Raw genomic sequence first — 13,580 nt, 5'->3', positions numbered from 1 at the left:
AATAGTAAATAAAAAGTCAGAAAGCATTCTTTTTTTTTTTTTTTAATGCATGTAACTAATATAGTAAAGGGACTGTTGACCATAAATAAGCTCAAGGTGAAAAGCTTCCTCTAAAACAAAAAGCAACTAAATTAAAAAAGACAAAAACTAAAATCAATAGCGAATGCATTCTACATAATAAAACATTTCCCTCAGAAAATTGATTGAAAAAATACATATACAGCTTGTTCTTATAGTTAAATTTTTAACCTCTGGTGCATAATAATAACTGAAAGAATTCTGAGAAATCAGACAAAAGTATTTGGCGGATTTGAATTAATGGGCCAAGCAAGCTTTTTTTCCTTGGCTTCCCTGTCAAACGAATCATAGATTGAGTCTTTGGTTATAGTTTTGGCCGATGGAGGGATTTCTGAGATGCCGACATAGTTTTTTTTGGCCATTCTTGAACTGGTTGTGATAGTATAGGCATTGGTTCGGTAGCACTTCATTGAGGACATGCAGAAAGTCTCTTTCATGCCTCTCCTAAAATTGGCATTATAAATGGAATACAGAGTAGGTTTAGAGGCTGAGGAACTAAAGGATATCCACGTGATAGCAGTGAACACAAGGGAACTTTTCTTATAGTCTCGCTCATGGGGGTGCCACAGCTGAGCGACATGAAAAGGCAGCCAGGAGAGCAAAAATAGCAGATTTAAAATGAGGAACATCTTGATTGTTTTCACTTTTGTCCTTGGGACAATGTTCATGGTCCGCCTCACTGTCCGGCCATCAGTGCCGATTCTCCAAATGTATTTTATGACCTTCTGGTAAAATAAGATTATGAGGATGCACGGGATCACAAAGCTCACCAAGAAATGGATGACAGTATAGGCGGTTCCTTCCCAAGAGGAGGGAAGGAAATAGTTGCAGTGGTTGTCCCAGCTGGAGCCGTAGAAGAACAACACGGGGGTCACAAAGGTTGCCTCGAAGATCCAGGATGCGGCGATCATCTTCTTGGCTTTCTCTCTGGACACCTTGAAGCTCAGCGGGTAGACGATGGTGTAGAACCGGTCTATGCAGATGGACAGGAGCACGTAGATCTGGACTCCCGGGGTGAGATACTGAAAGTAGCGCACGGCCCTGCACGTGGCGCTGCCCAGCGTCCAGCGGCCGGTGGAGAACTGCAGCAGGACGAAAGGCGTGCTGGCCACACTGACCAGGAGGTCGGCGCATGCCAGGGACACCACAAAGTAGTTGGTGGTGGACTGAGTTCTCCTGCTGCGGTGGATGACCAGACACACCAGGGAATTGCCAAAGACAGAAAGCAACCACAGGGCCCCAAAGAAAGTGCTGGCTGCGGCCACCTCCCCGGGGCTCGGGCCATACTGTGGGTCTGTTCCGTTGCTCCTCCAGCTGTGCTCTGGGGAGAGCTCTGTCAGGTCTCGGCTCGGCAGAGGGGCGGCCGTCTCTGCGCAGCTGTGGTTGTGAAGCGGCACCAGCAGTGTAGGAACAACCAACGGTGGCTTGCTGTTATCCATTCTGTGAGCAAAAACCATATTCATTTTTCCCCTCTTAGTTCTGGATAAGGAAAGAAGAATGAGGCCTCCTGTTAAAATGGTGTTACAAGGATTGATTCCTAAGGCTAACAATGATTTAGGATGCTTAGGTCAGTTGTCATTTGTCAAGGAGGACTTGTGCGTTGGTAGGAAAACATGACTACTACCCAGAAAAAAGCTCTGGCTCTGTTTCTCTTTCATTTTAGGGCTGATTCACCTGAGCCCAGCTGAGGGTCTCCCTGGCCTCCCCTCTCTCCTGACCTTTGTCAAATGTGGTGGAACACACTGCAAGCCCCAGCCCTCATGACCCTTGTTCCCTTCATGTGCTGGGGATCGCAGAGGGGTACGGATCTCAGATTTAGCTCACTTTTAGGGTTTACCCCCAAATGAAGAACTGCTGGAATTCTGGGAAGCATATGAGAAGTTCCTGAATGTCCTAACACTAAAGTAGTGAGGCTGCAAGGGAGGAAAACTTGGGCAGATGGAAACACAGACATCAGCTATGGAAATAGCTAATGGGAATCTGAATACAGACTGGCTGGCTACTGGGAAGGACCCTCACTTACTGCAGAACTCCCGTTACAGAAGCATCGTGGAAGTACATGGAGCAAAAGTAACACTTTCAGGTGACCCAGAGGTAGCTCCTCATTTAATGACACAAAAACAGCCTATTTTTCCCCAAAAGACAATGACATATTTGGTGCTACTATTGTTACTGTTTCATAAAGACACTGAGAATGTACAAGATGTCCCCTAATGAATGTAAAACCAGGTTGCTAGAAACCTTATGGCATTCAGATAATTATAAGCAATCAACTCTAACTTTACCCAGCCTTTATTTTAACTTTTTCTTACTACTATTCAGTTAGGGGAAAAAAGTTACACTTTTTAACAGGGGAAAACACTGTATCATTGTGAGCCATTCAATTAAAATTGAGGTGACTTTGGCTGCGGTCATCTTTAAGGTTTAATTTGGTCTGAATCCAGTAAGCAGAAAGAGAAAGCACAGCAACTGAATCCATAATAACCAGGGCTGGGGCACAGGGGAGGGCACCCCAGCAACAGGTTCTGCCTCTTGCCCTTCCTCGGGGGCAGCTGTCACTACACCTCACAAAGAAATGTTTCTGTGGGGTCAAAGGACAGTTCCTAATAACCCATTTTGCCTTGAAGGATATTTGCAGTGATCTGTGGTCGGGAGAGGATGTTAATATATATTGTCCTCACCAAGAAACCCCTTTCAACAAAAGTCTGAAGCTCAGGGTGATGTGCCAATGGCCAGGTCCATGTTTCCTTCAAGGCTTTTTTGGTCCATGAAGCAGCCCTACTTAATTTCTTAAAGAGAAACATAAGGTAATTAATTATTTTAATAATTAAAAGACCTTTAAGCATGCCTGGCTGGTTGATAGTAAGTCGTAAGACTAGCAACCATACTTTCCATATAAAAAATTAGGACAGAGTCTGAAAACAGGATATCAGATCTAAAATGAGCACTGTCCTTGAACATCCGTAATGCATGCGTGTCATCCTTACAAAATCAAAATCATCTTTTCACCTTTATGTGTGCAAAAGCTACAACATTGAAAAAAGAAAAAAAAAAAACCTAAATTTTTTTTTTTTTTAAGATTTAAAGTTTAAAAGGACTGATACTGAAGCTGAAACTCCAATACTTTGGCCACCTGATACGAAGAACTAATTCTTTGGAAAAGACCCTGATTGCTGGGAAAGATTGAAGGCAGGAGGAGGAGTGGATGACAGAGGATGAGATGGTTGGATGGCATCACTGACTAGATGGACATGAGTTTGAGTAAAACTCCAGGAGTTGGTGATGGACAGGGAAGCCTGGTGTGCTGTAGTCCATGGGGTCGCAGAGTCGGACACGACTGAGCAACTGAACTGAACTGAAAGCTTAAAAATACAAGAGACAAGCAACATTTCCAGAGAGAAAGGGCAGTTCTGAATTTGTGGGGGAATGCCTGTGGCTGAAATAGAACAGGAGCTGGTGGCATGGGCACTTTCCCGTAGTTCCACACACACTTGGAAGCCTCTGAACTTCCTTCTGCTTCTTTCTTCCTCTTATAGCAAAGCTCAGCAGATCAAACTCAAAATCACCACCACCACCACCACTGATGCTCTGCAGGGGCCTTCTTCTGTCCCTTCCTCCTGCAGCTTTACAAGTGTGTCTGACCCCCACCATACACACACACCCCCCACCCACACACACACATACCCTCCTGGAAACGGGACAAGGGAGGGGCTTCCCCTGTGATCCAGTGGTTAAGACTCCACACTTCCACTGCAGGGGAAGCATGTTTGATCCCTCACCAGGGAACTAAGATCCTACAAGCTGTGGGGTGTGGCCAAATAAGAAAAAGAAATGGGACACGACAGCCTGAGGAGTTGTGGAGTCTAGGTCTCACCTGACTGAAGGCATGACTTTTCTGATTGGACCTAAAAGTGCTGCGCCTCTGTTTACTCATTCAGTACACCAAGAAACTACGCTAGGTGCTAGGAAAACCAACGAAAAGTAAGGCCAGTAAAAGGGTAAATGTATAAATAAGCTGTCTGCCATATTATAACTAAAGTCTATAATAATTAAAATTGACAGATAAGGAGCTAAGTGGCAGAGAAAAACAGGGACCCAATTGTGCTTGGAAAAGGGAAGGAAAGGAAAGGCTTCACAGAGGAGACCAAGGTGTGAGCCAGGGGCCTGGAGGATGAAGGTCCCTTCTTCAGCAAGGTAAGGGTTTAAAAAAGAAAAAAAAAAAGTCCCAAACATTCCAAGGGAGAGAGATAGCATGTGGAATAACTTGGGGGTCATCCTTCTAGGGCTGACCTTTTCCCCTTCAGTTGTTCAGTTGCTCAGTCGTGTCCGACTCTTTGCGACTCCATGGACTACAGCACACCAGACCTCCCTGTCCATCACCAACTCCCGGAGCTTACCCAAACTTATGTCCATTGAGTCAGTGATGCCATCCAACCATCTCATCCTCTGTCATCCCCTTCTCCTCCTGCCTTCAATCCTTCCCAGGATCAGAGTCTTTTCCAATGAGTCAGCTCTTAGCATCAGGTGGCCACAGTAATGGAGTTTCAGCTTCAGCATCAGTCCTTCCAATGAACACTCAGGACTGATCTCCTTTAGGATGGACTGGTTGGATCTCCTGGTCCAAGAGACCCTTAGAGGTATAGTTTTCTGCAGACCATACTACTCAGACCATACAGTCTCTGCCCTACAATTAAACTGACCTATATTTTTCCTGTGGTTACAATGAGAAATTACATTTTCCGCATTCATGGGCTGAAATGTAGTCACCCGGTGGATGAGAACATTAACATATACAGAATGGCTGTGGTTCCCTCTTTCATAGAGCATTTTGTGACTCCTTTTCCCAGTTTGTTTTGCTTTAGAGCCATGCTGGACGTTCCCAGGGAGCTTTACAAAATGCTGATGCCAGGGTCCTTCTCTAGGGATTCCGGTTTAATTGCTCTGGGGTGCAGCCTGGGCATCGGGAGGTTTCAAGAGTTCCCCAGGTGATCCCAATGTGCAGCCTGGATTAACAATCACTGCTTTAGAATTGCTTCCACATTTCTGTCTTCTCCCATTAACTATGGGGTCCTGGGAAAAGGACGTTATTCTTTGTCCATGCTCCACAGCTTCCACTGAAGTTCTTTACATTAATAATCGCTTATTAGCTATTGAATGAATTGACTTCATAAAGACAGAGAGCTGAAATACAGGCCTCCTACTCTAGGTGGCTCTGCTAGAATTAAAAGCAGAGATATAAAAATCACTGTGTGTTCTCAGAGAGCTGGGATGCTGGTTACCATGGTGACAGGGGGAAACATGGCCCCTGACAAGAGCAGGGCAGGTGAAACTAAAGGCACCCAGGTCAACTCTCATTTAAGGGCAAATAAAGGCAGTTTAGGCGACCTCAGACAGCCTCCTGTACCCACTCGCAGAAAACATGGTCTGCCATATTATAACTAAATTCTAGAATTCTAAAGTAAATGTTAAGAAAGCTCTCCCCTGCTCCATTAATTTGGAAATAAATATATCTTTAAGGGAGTATTTCTGAAATACAGAGGCTGCGTAATTAGTAGTTGTGTCTGGGTCATCCATATTCAGTAATTTTAGCAGCAACAGGAAAGCTGTCTTCACCTCTTTCCAGCTCATCCTGTCTCTTCCCAACCAGCCCTGAGACTACCACATGACACACCAGATTGAGTTGAGACAGACGGTCCCTATTAATATATTCCTTAATCTGTGTAGTATCTAAGAGAGGAATTATTCATCTGTTGGGCTCTAAGAGATGTGTTTTAATATACAGGTTGGGAAAATGGTGGATGAGCTGACATGATATAGAGCTAGGGAGTGAGTGATCTCTGTAATGATGGGGCCTTGTGTCTATATATAAAATATGTCTGTCACTTCATACTGTAATTTTTATTTTGAGTGCTGTCTTCCCCTGTTGGGTTATGAATTCCTTAAGGACTGGGACTGTGTCTTTACTTCTATATCCCTGCAGCACATAGATATTAATAAAGGTTTACTGAATAAATAAATGGGTAGATATGTTAAGAAAAACTATCCATTATTTGAAAATAAGGCACAGAGAGCATAGCATAATTTTTTAATATCATGCTAGGACTCTGTTACATGGGCTTCCCCAAGGATTAGTTAATTCTCTGGAAGAATGTATCTGTTCTTGCTATTTACAATATGACTAGCACCCAGACATTACATGTAAACATGCAAATTTGTTTAGTAGAAAAAATAACCCCAAAGGTTATAGATTTATTGCCCTGGAGAAGGCAATGGCACCCCACTCCAGTACTCTTGCCTAGAAAATCCCTTGGACAGAGGAGCCTGGTAGGCTGCAGTCCATGGGGTCGCTAAGAGTCGGACACAACTGAGCAACTTCACTTTCACTTTTCACTTTCATGCACTTGAGAAGGAAATGGCAACCCACTCCAGTGTTCTTGCCTGGAGAATCCCAGGGACGGGGGAGCCTGGTGGGCTGCTGTCTATGGGGTCGCACAGAGTCGAACACGACTGAAGTGACTTAGCAGCAGCAGGACAATAACCAGTTTTGCACCTCCTAGCAATCTTCTGCTCACATTATTTACAGAAACAAACAAACAGGAACACCCGCCCCCCCCAATCCCTATAAATATCCATTTATTCAAATGCTCTTGGAAGCAACCTTATTATCTCATTGGTTTCTTCAGTAATAAGTTAATGAATTTTTGACATTATGTTCATTTCTATGCTTGAATGAGAATCATGATGAATGAGAACCATGACTTTAACCTTTGGAAAACTGTATTTCGATGGGTATATGAATGATTAGATACTAATAAGAGGACCACAAAAAAGAATTAGAGGGGCACAGATGATAAACTTCACAGTTTGCCAGAGGCTATTCCCAGATAAGTGAATCATTGCTGGGTAGGTTTCTTCCAGACTCAGGAAACCCTAACAACTGATTTATTTTTCCCTCCTGAAATTACACAGATTCAGAGATATTCCCATAATATAGGAAGATTATGGCAAATTAGAATTTTATGTTAAATTTATATATGATTTGGTTGGGAAAAAAATGAATGGGAACATTTTCTGTAGAATGAGCCACACAGCCTGTGGCTAATGAGCAGTGAGAGTAACTGCAATGAAGACAGGAGTGATAGTAGCTTCAACACCACCAAGAGTTAGCACTTTGTGTGTGTGTGTGCTTTTTATCTTTCAGGTACTTCACATGCAGAGACCTTCCAGAGAAAGAGGTAATGTTATTAGCCCTATTTTTCAAATGAAAAAACTGAAGTTCTTCCCCAAGGTCATACAATTGGAAAGTGGTCACCCAAGACTGCCTTGCTCCAAAGCCCATGCTTTTAACCACCACTGGCACTTCATTCACTTTCACTTTTCACTTTCAGGCATTGGAGAAGGAAATGGCAGCCCACTCCAGTGTCCTTGCCTGGAGAATCCCAGGGAGGGGGGAGCCTGGTGGGCTGCCGTCTATAGGGTCGCACAGAGTTGGACACGACTGAAGCGACTTAGCAGCAGTAGCAGCAGTAGCAGCAGCAGCAGGCACTTCATCTCCCAGGGGAGCCACAATGGGCTGGATCTAAATTTGGAGGGTCAAACTGGCTGTACACAGACTTCTCAATCAAACACAAATATAAAATTCCCCCACAGACTCTTGCAACCCACAGATACATCTGTTCAATATCTTAGCTCAGAAATATGTGACACAGTGAACATTTTGGGGGAAAAAATCACTCCCACTATATATACTGCAGGGAGGCTTAGCATCAAAAGTGCAGTAGACATGCTGGTCTGGAAACACAGCCTTTCTTCAGAATAAAGAATGTGAGAGTGTTGAAAATTCATTATCAGATGACTGATTGCTGCCTTGTAAATGTAGAATGAAAGCAGAACTCTAGACTTCAGTTTGAATCGAAGTGTAGAAAAAGTCTGAACAATTCAGCATCACCCCAAGTAGGAAATTCTCTGTTAAATTTTAACTGTTGTAATTTAAGAAATCTGATGGTGGTAGATATTTTCCTTAAACCTTTCATTGTTTTGTACGCTTGATTTGCCTACATATGAAATAAGATTGGAACGGAGATGGGCTGGGACTAGTTTGCATGGGGCTCCTCAGAGCACATTCCTTCCCAATTCCAAGTTCAATGACATCATGTTGGCATCATGAATCAGCCAAGGGAGGAACAGTCGCACCACGAGACTGACAAGCACCACAAATAGGCTCTTTCCCTGCAGAGCCAGTAGTTACCAGCCCACCACTTCCAGCAGGGCAGTTCACAGACCAACCTATCCAAACGTCCTGAACTTACATACATCCCTGAATTTACAGACGGCTAAGGAGGTCACACAGGTTCTTTGGATGCTTCCTGAGTTCCTATCTCGCTTCTTGGCTCTGAGCTATGGCTCTGGTGTGGACACTGAGCTAAGCACTTTATAGAACTACGTAAGGCCCAGGTAGCTACCAGTATGACTGTGGTGGAGGAACAGAAAACCAGAGAGAGAGAATACATGTTCTCATAATGAGACAGGGTTGCCAGATGAAACACAGGAAGCCCCAGTTAAGCATGAATTTCAGATAAATAACAGATAATTTTTTAACACAACTATGTCCCATCCTATATTTTTATTACCTAAATCTGACAAACCTGCACACCTAGAACATAATCTTCTGCTGAGAGACACTCATTTTTCAGCTCACAATATAGGATTATTGCAAAGTGGTTATGTGTACAGGCTTTGAAGCAGACTGAAGCAGGACTACCATCTCTGTCACTCATTATCTAGTTGTGTGACCCAAAACAAGTTATCTAACCCTCTTGATTCCAGTATTCTCATCTGTAAAATGAGACTCTGTTCAGTCATGTTTTTGTGACCCCATGGGCTGTAGCCCACCAGTGTTCTCTGTCAATGGAATTTTCCAGGCAAGAATACTGGAGTGGGTTGCCATTTCCTACTCCAGGGGATCTTCCCGACCCAGGGATTGAACCTGCATCTCTTGCATTTCCTGCACTGGCCAGTGGATTCTTTACCACTGTGCCACCTGGGAAGCCCAGAAAATGAGGACAATTAGTCCCTATTTCATTTGATTATTATGAGGATTAAATGAGATAATATATGCTCAGGAGTTAAATGAGTTATTACAAGTCAATCTGTCTGGTACAACACCCTCAGTAAGTGTTATCCTACTATAGTTCTAAAACACACCTAGTTTGGTGTCTGACACATAGCAAGTGCTGAAAATATTAGCCCTACTGTTAGCCCATAAAAGTCTTCTAAGCCATATGACAAGCAAATTTTAGTAACCACAGCACACATCACACCTTAGAGTCATATTACTAACATTGGTCACATAATTTAGCATTAAGGATGAATGACTTTTGTCAAGGGCCTGAATACCTCATCATTGACAGCACTGCTTTTGAGGGGAAAGTCACTGAGATCCAAATAAATAAACATAATCTTTCTCCAAGTTTCTTTATGTTGGGGATTTTTGTGTGTGTGTGTGTGACATATTTTCAGATGAGGGCTTCCCTGATGGCTCAGGGGGTAAAGCATCTGCCTGCAATATGGGAGACCTGGGTTTGATCCCTGGATCGGGAAGACCCCCTGGAGAAGGAAATGTACAACCCACTCCAGTATTCTTGCCTGGAGAACCCCATGGACAGAGGAGCCTGGTAGGCTACAATCCACAGGGTCACAAAGAGTTGGACACGACTGAGTGACTTCACTCTCTTTTTGCCAGATGAAACTTTTTCTTATACCCTGAACCAAAATATATATTGATAATCTAACTGGATTGACTGGGTCTTCCTCAAAAGCATACAGACTCTATCCTGCTTAAATTATTTCCTTTAGATAATTCTGAATAATTGCAAAAGAACCTCATAATTCCAGTGAAAGTCAAGTTTCTTCTCCACCATCTGAGACTCCTGGCATTGTGACTTTTAAGCTTGAAATTTTCCCTAATGCCCTTCTCTCTTTCCTCTGGTTATACAATATATATAAGTATTTCTTCATAATATTTCCAGGTCTGTGCCTTTCACTCTGTTTCCCAGCTGAGATCAAGCAGTTTTCTGAGATCAGATGAGACACATTTTCTCTTGGTTTGAATATCTGTCCTGCTTTCAAGTAGAGCATGATTTTTTTTTGAACAGGAAAGGGTTTTCAAAAAAGCCTCTTCTAACATCACAAATGCAGGAGACCTGGGTTTGATTCCTGGGTTGGCAAGATCCCCTGGAGAAGGGCATGGCAACCCACTCCAGTATTCTTGCCTGGAGAATCCCAGGGACAGAGGAGCCAGGTGGGCTACAGTCCACAGGGTTGCAAAGAGGCGGACACGACTGAGCGACTAAACACACACACAACATCACAAAATATCCCCAAATAATGACATTGCTGGTGAGAAATTCTAGATATCTAGATTTAAGGAACTGTATTCTTCTTTTGGAGAAGTGGCAACCCACTCCAGTGTTCTTGCCTGGAAAATCCTATGCACAGAGGAGCCTGGTGGGCTACAGTTCATGGGGTCACCAGAGTCAGATACAGCTTAGCGACTAAACCACCACCACCACCATTCTTCTTTTATCGCCTTTACCTTTTTTTTGTTTTTCACATGAATTTGAAAATATTAGAAATAAACAGAGTCAGCATCCTTGGTGTGATTTCCAGAAATCAGGAGGGCTTCTATCCCCTCTGCTTCCCTCACCATTAGAGCAACATTCTTTTAGGGTCAAAGTCCCATTTTAGTATACATGCTGCTGAAGTGAGCACCAAAGTTCCATTTAAAATGTAAATGCTTCTTAAAGAGTAAATTTTAGAATACATTAGCAGTAGAACAGTGGTGATATCTGAGACCCCTTCTATCTTGGAGAGCTATGATCTTAGTGAAAATGAAAACAGAAGAGATGCCAAAAAGCAAACGCCATAAGGAACAGTCAGGATCTAGAGAGAATGAAGATAGGGTGTTATATTGTGGGAAGGGATGGGTGGAGGGTGAAAGGTTGAAGCTGAAGAAGATAAACTTCACCGACTTGACAGTTTTGTGTGGGTATGGCTGGCACTGGAGAGATACTTGACCCACAGAAGTCCAACAGAAAGGAGCCCAGGCTTCACCCACATGGAGGATTATGTTGATCACAAGTGGCAATCCTCCCCAGACTCTCTGTAGACCTAGCTGCAGGAGGAAATGTTAGGTCATATCAGCTCCTCTTTGGGGGAATGTATCAGGGACATGATCCAGTATTTCCCACCCCAACTGCCACTTAGTCGGGATCTATGTGGAAGTTTGAATAACACTTCCTGTCTCTCTACTGTTCTCACAAAGTCTGTGGTCAGATAAAATGCGAAAGAAACAAACAGCAATAAACTTTATCCCACGAGATGAACACTTTGCTATGACAGTGTATACACAGCAGTCCTCAATCACACGTTTATCTGATAGTTTTTATCATCTAGGAGAAGCCAGGATTGGGCTAAGTGCTGGAAATACAGAAGTAAACTAGAGCTCTCCTCTACTGGGAGAAATAATATTACATAGCTAAATAAGAAAAAGTACACAATTAATAAATGGTTAGTGCCATGGAGAAAAATAAAGCAGAATGAAGGTCCAGAATGGACAGGAAAGGGATGGCAAGAGGGTGGTTGGCTGGTCACACAGTGGCCATTCCCAACACCTCCCCTGCCCTCGTGTCTCCAGAAGCTGACAAGCAAAGATAATCACCTTCCACCAACCCTTGCAGCTAGGGGTGGTCATATCAACATCATCTTCTCTGGCCACTGAGACAAGAGAAAGCCTCCTTGTAGGGTGCTGGAAGGCTCATGAAAAAATCTTTCTTAATAAAAGGAAAAGGGCATGTTGGGAGGGTTCTTTCTTATGAGCCTGGCTATCCCTCACTTTCTGCCTTTGTAAACTGTCACATAATGATATCAGTGCAACTGGTGGTATCTTATGAGGTCAAGGGAAGTCCTAAGACTCTCAAAGATACCACCCAGTGCTCTGACATTATGGAGCTGCCAGAACACCTGCCTCCACACTACTTATTAAGTAGTCTTTGATGTCTTAAGCCCTTTTGAGTTTTCTGTTCAGTTCAGTTCCTCAGTCGTGTCCGACTCTTTGCGACCCCATGAACCATAGCACGCCAGGCCTCCCTGTCCACGACCAACTCCCAGAGTTTACCCAAACTCATGTCCATTGAGTCGGTGATGCCATCTAACCATCTCATCCTCTGTCCTCCCCTTCTCCTCCTGCCTTCAATCTTTCCCAGCATCAGGGTCTTTTCAAATGAGACAGCTCTTCACATCAGGTGGCCGAAATATTGGAGTTTCAGCTTCAACATCAGTCCTTCCAATGAACATCCAGGACTGATCTCCTTTAGGATGGACTGGTTGGATCTCCTTGTAGTCCAAGGGACTCTAGTTTTCTGTTATTTGCCTCTAAATGCAGGGTCTTATTTCAGACAGTCATCAGAGAAGGATTCTCTGAAATGATACTAGAGCTAAAATCCCATTTACAGGAAGCCAGCCATGTGGAAATCAGAATGCATTCTAGGCAGAAGGAAGAAAGAGTCCAAAGGTCCTGGGGCAGGAACAAGCTTGTTATGAGGCTGGAGTATATGAATGTGGAAGAAAATGGTGGTGGTGGTGGTTTAGTCACTATGTCGTGTCCAACTCTCGCAATGCCATGAACTGTAGCCCATCAGGCTCCTCTGTCCATGGGATTCTCCAGACAAGAATACCGTAGTGGGTTGCCATTTCCTTCTCCAGGGGATCTTCCCGACCAAGGAATCGAACCCAGGTCTCCTACATTGCAGGCAGATGATTTACCAACTGAGCTAAGTGCTTCACATGGCTCAAGAAAGAAAATGGTACTTGATATAATCAGACATGTAGGCAGGGATTAGGTCACATATAGCACTGTAGGGCACAGGTGTTATTCCAGTGAAATCCACTGCAGGCTTTAAGCAATGGATGAATGAGTATTACCTGATTTGTGTTTCAAAAATACAACTTTAGTTGCTGTGTGGGTAGCTGAGAGTAGAGGAGGAGAGAACAGTTAAGAGGCTCTTACAATTATCTAGGTACATGATGACCAGGGCAGTAGCAGTGTAAGTGGAAAAAAGTAGATGGATATTGAAAACATTGGAGAAAGAGCCACCAAGATTTGCTGACATGTGACGGGGTAGGGGATGGAGATGTTTCCTAAGTTTGAGGATCTCAGACGCAGAAAGAAAAAGTCTGGGGAACTGGAAATCAGCAATTCTATTTTGGCTGAATTAAATTCCTATTGGATATTCAAGCAGAGCTACTCAGGTGGCACCTGGACATATAAGTTTGGAGAAATGTCTCTTCAGATTCTTTGCCCATTTTTATTAATTCATTCATCGTTCCATAAACATATTGTAAGATCACACCGTGCAACAGAATGTACTGTGCTAAGAACTGGACAGATATACAATGGCAAACAAAACTGCGTCCCTGCCCTCATGAAGGTCATGGTCTAATTA

The 13,580-nt window shown here is 43.5% G+C and overlaps 1 protein-coding gene across 1 annotated transcript; it reads right to left on the bottom strand.

Moving 5' to 3' along the window:
- Positions 1-287: 287 nt before the first annotated feature.
- GPR19 (G protein-coupled receptor 19) lies at positions 288-1,541 on the bottom strand. Its single transcript, XM_052641496.1, has one exon. The coding sequence runs from the start codon at positions 1,539-1,541 to the stop codon at positions 288-290; it is 1,254 nt and encodes a 417-aa protein (XP_052497456.1).
- Positions 1,542-13,580: the final 12,039 nt, after the last annotated feature.

Source organism: Budorcas taxicolor, chromosome 5 (assembly GCF_023091745.1).
Source record: "Budorcas taxicolor isolate Tak-1 chromosome 5, Takin1.1, whole genome shotgun sequence".
Taxonomy (NCBI): domain Eukaryota; kingdom Metazoa; phylum Chordata; class Mammalia; order Artiodactyla; family Bovidae; genus Budorcas; species Budorcas taxicolor.
Note: the sequence above shows the minus strand (reverse complement) of the source record. Positions and strands in the feature narration are given on the sequence as shown.

Bases quoted from the DNA above. Each gene is read 5' to 3' on its own strand.
- GPR19 (XM_052641496.1), bottom strand. From the start codon at position 1,541: ATGAATATGGTTTTTGCTCACAGAATGGATAACAGCAAGCCACCGTTG.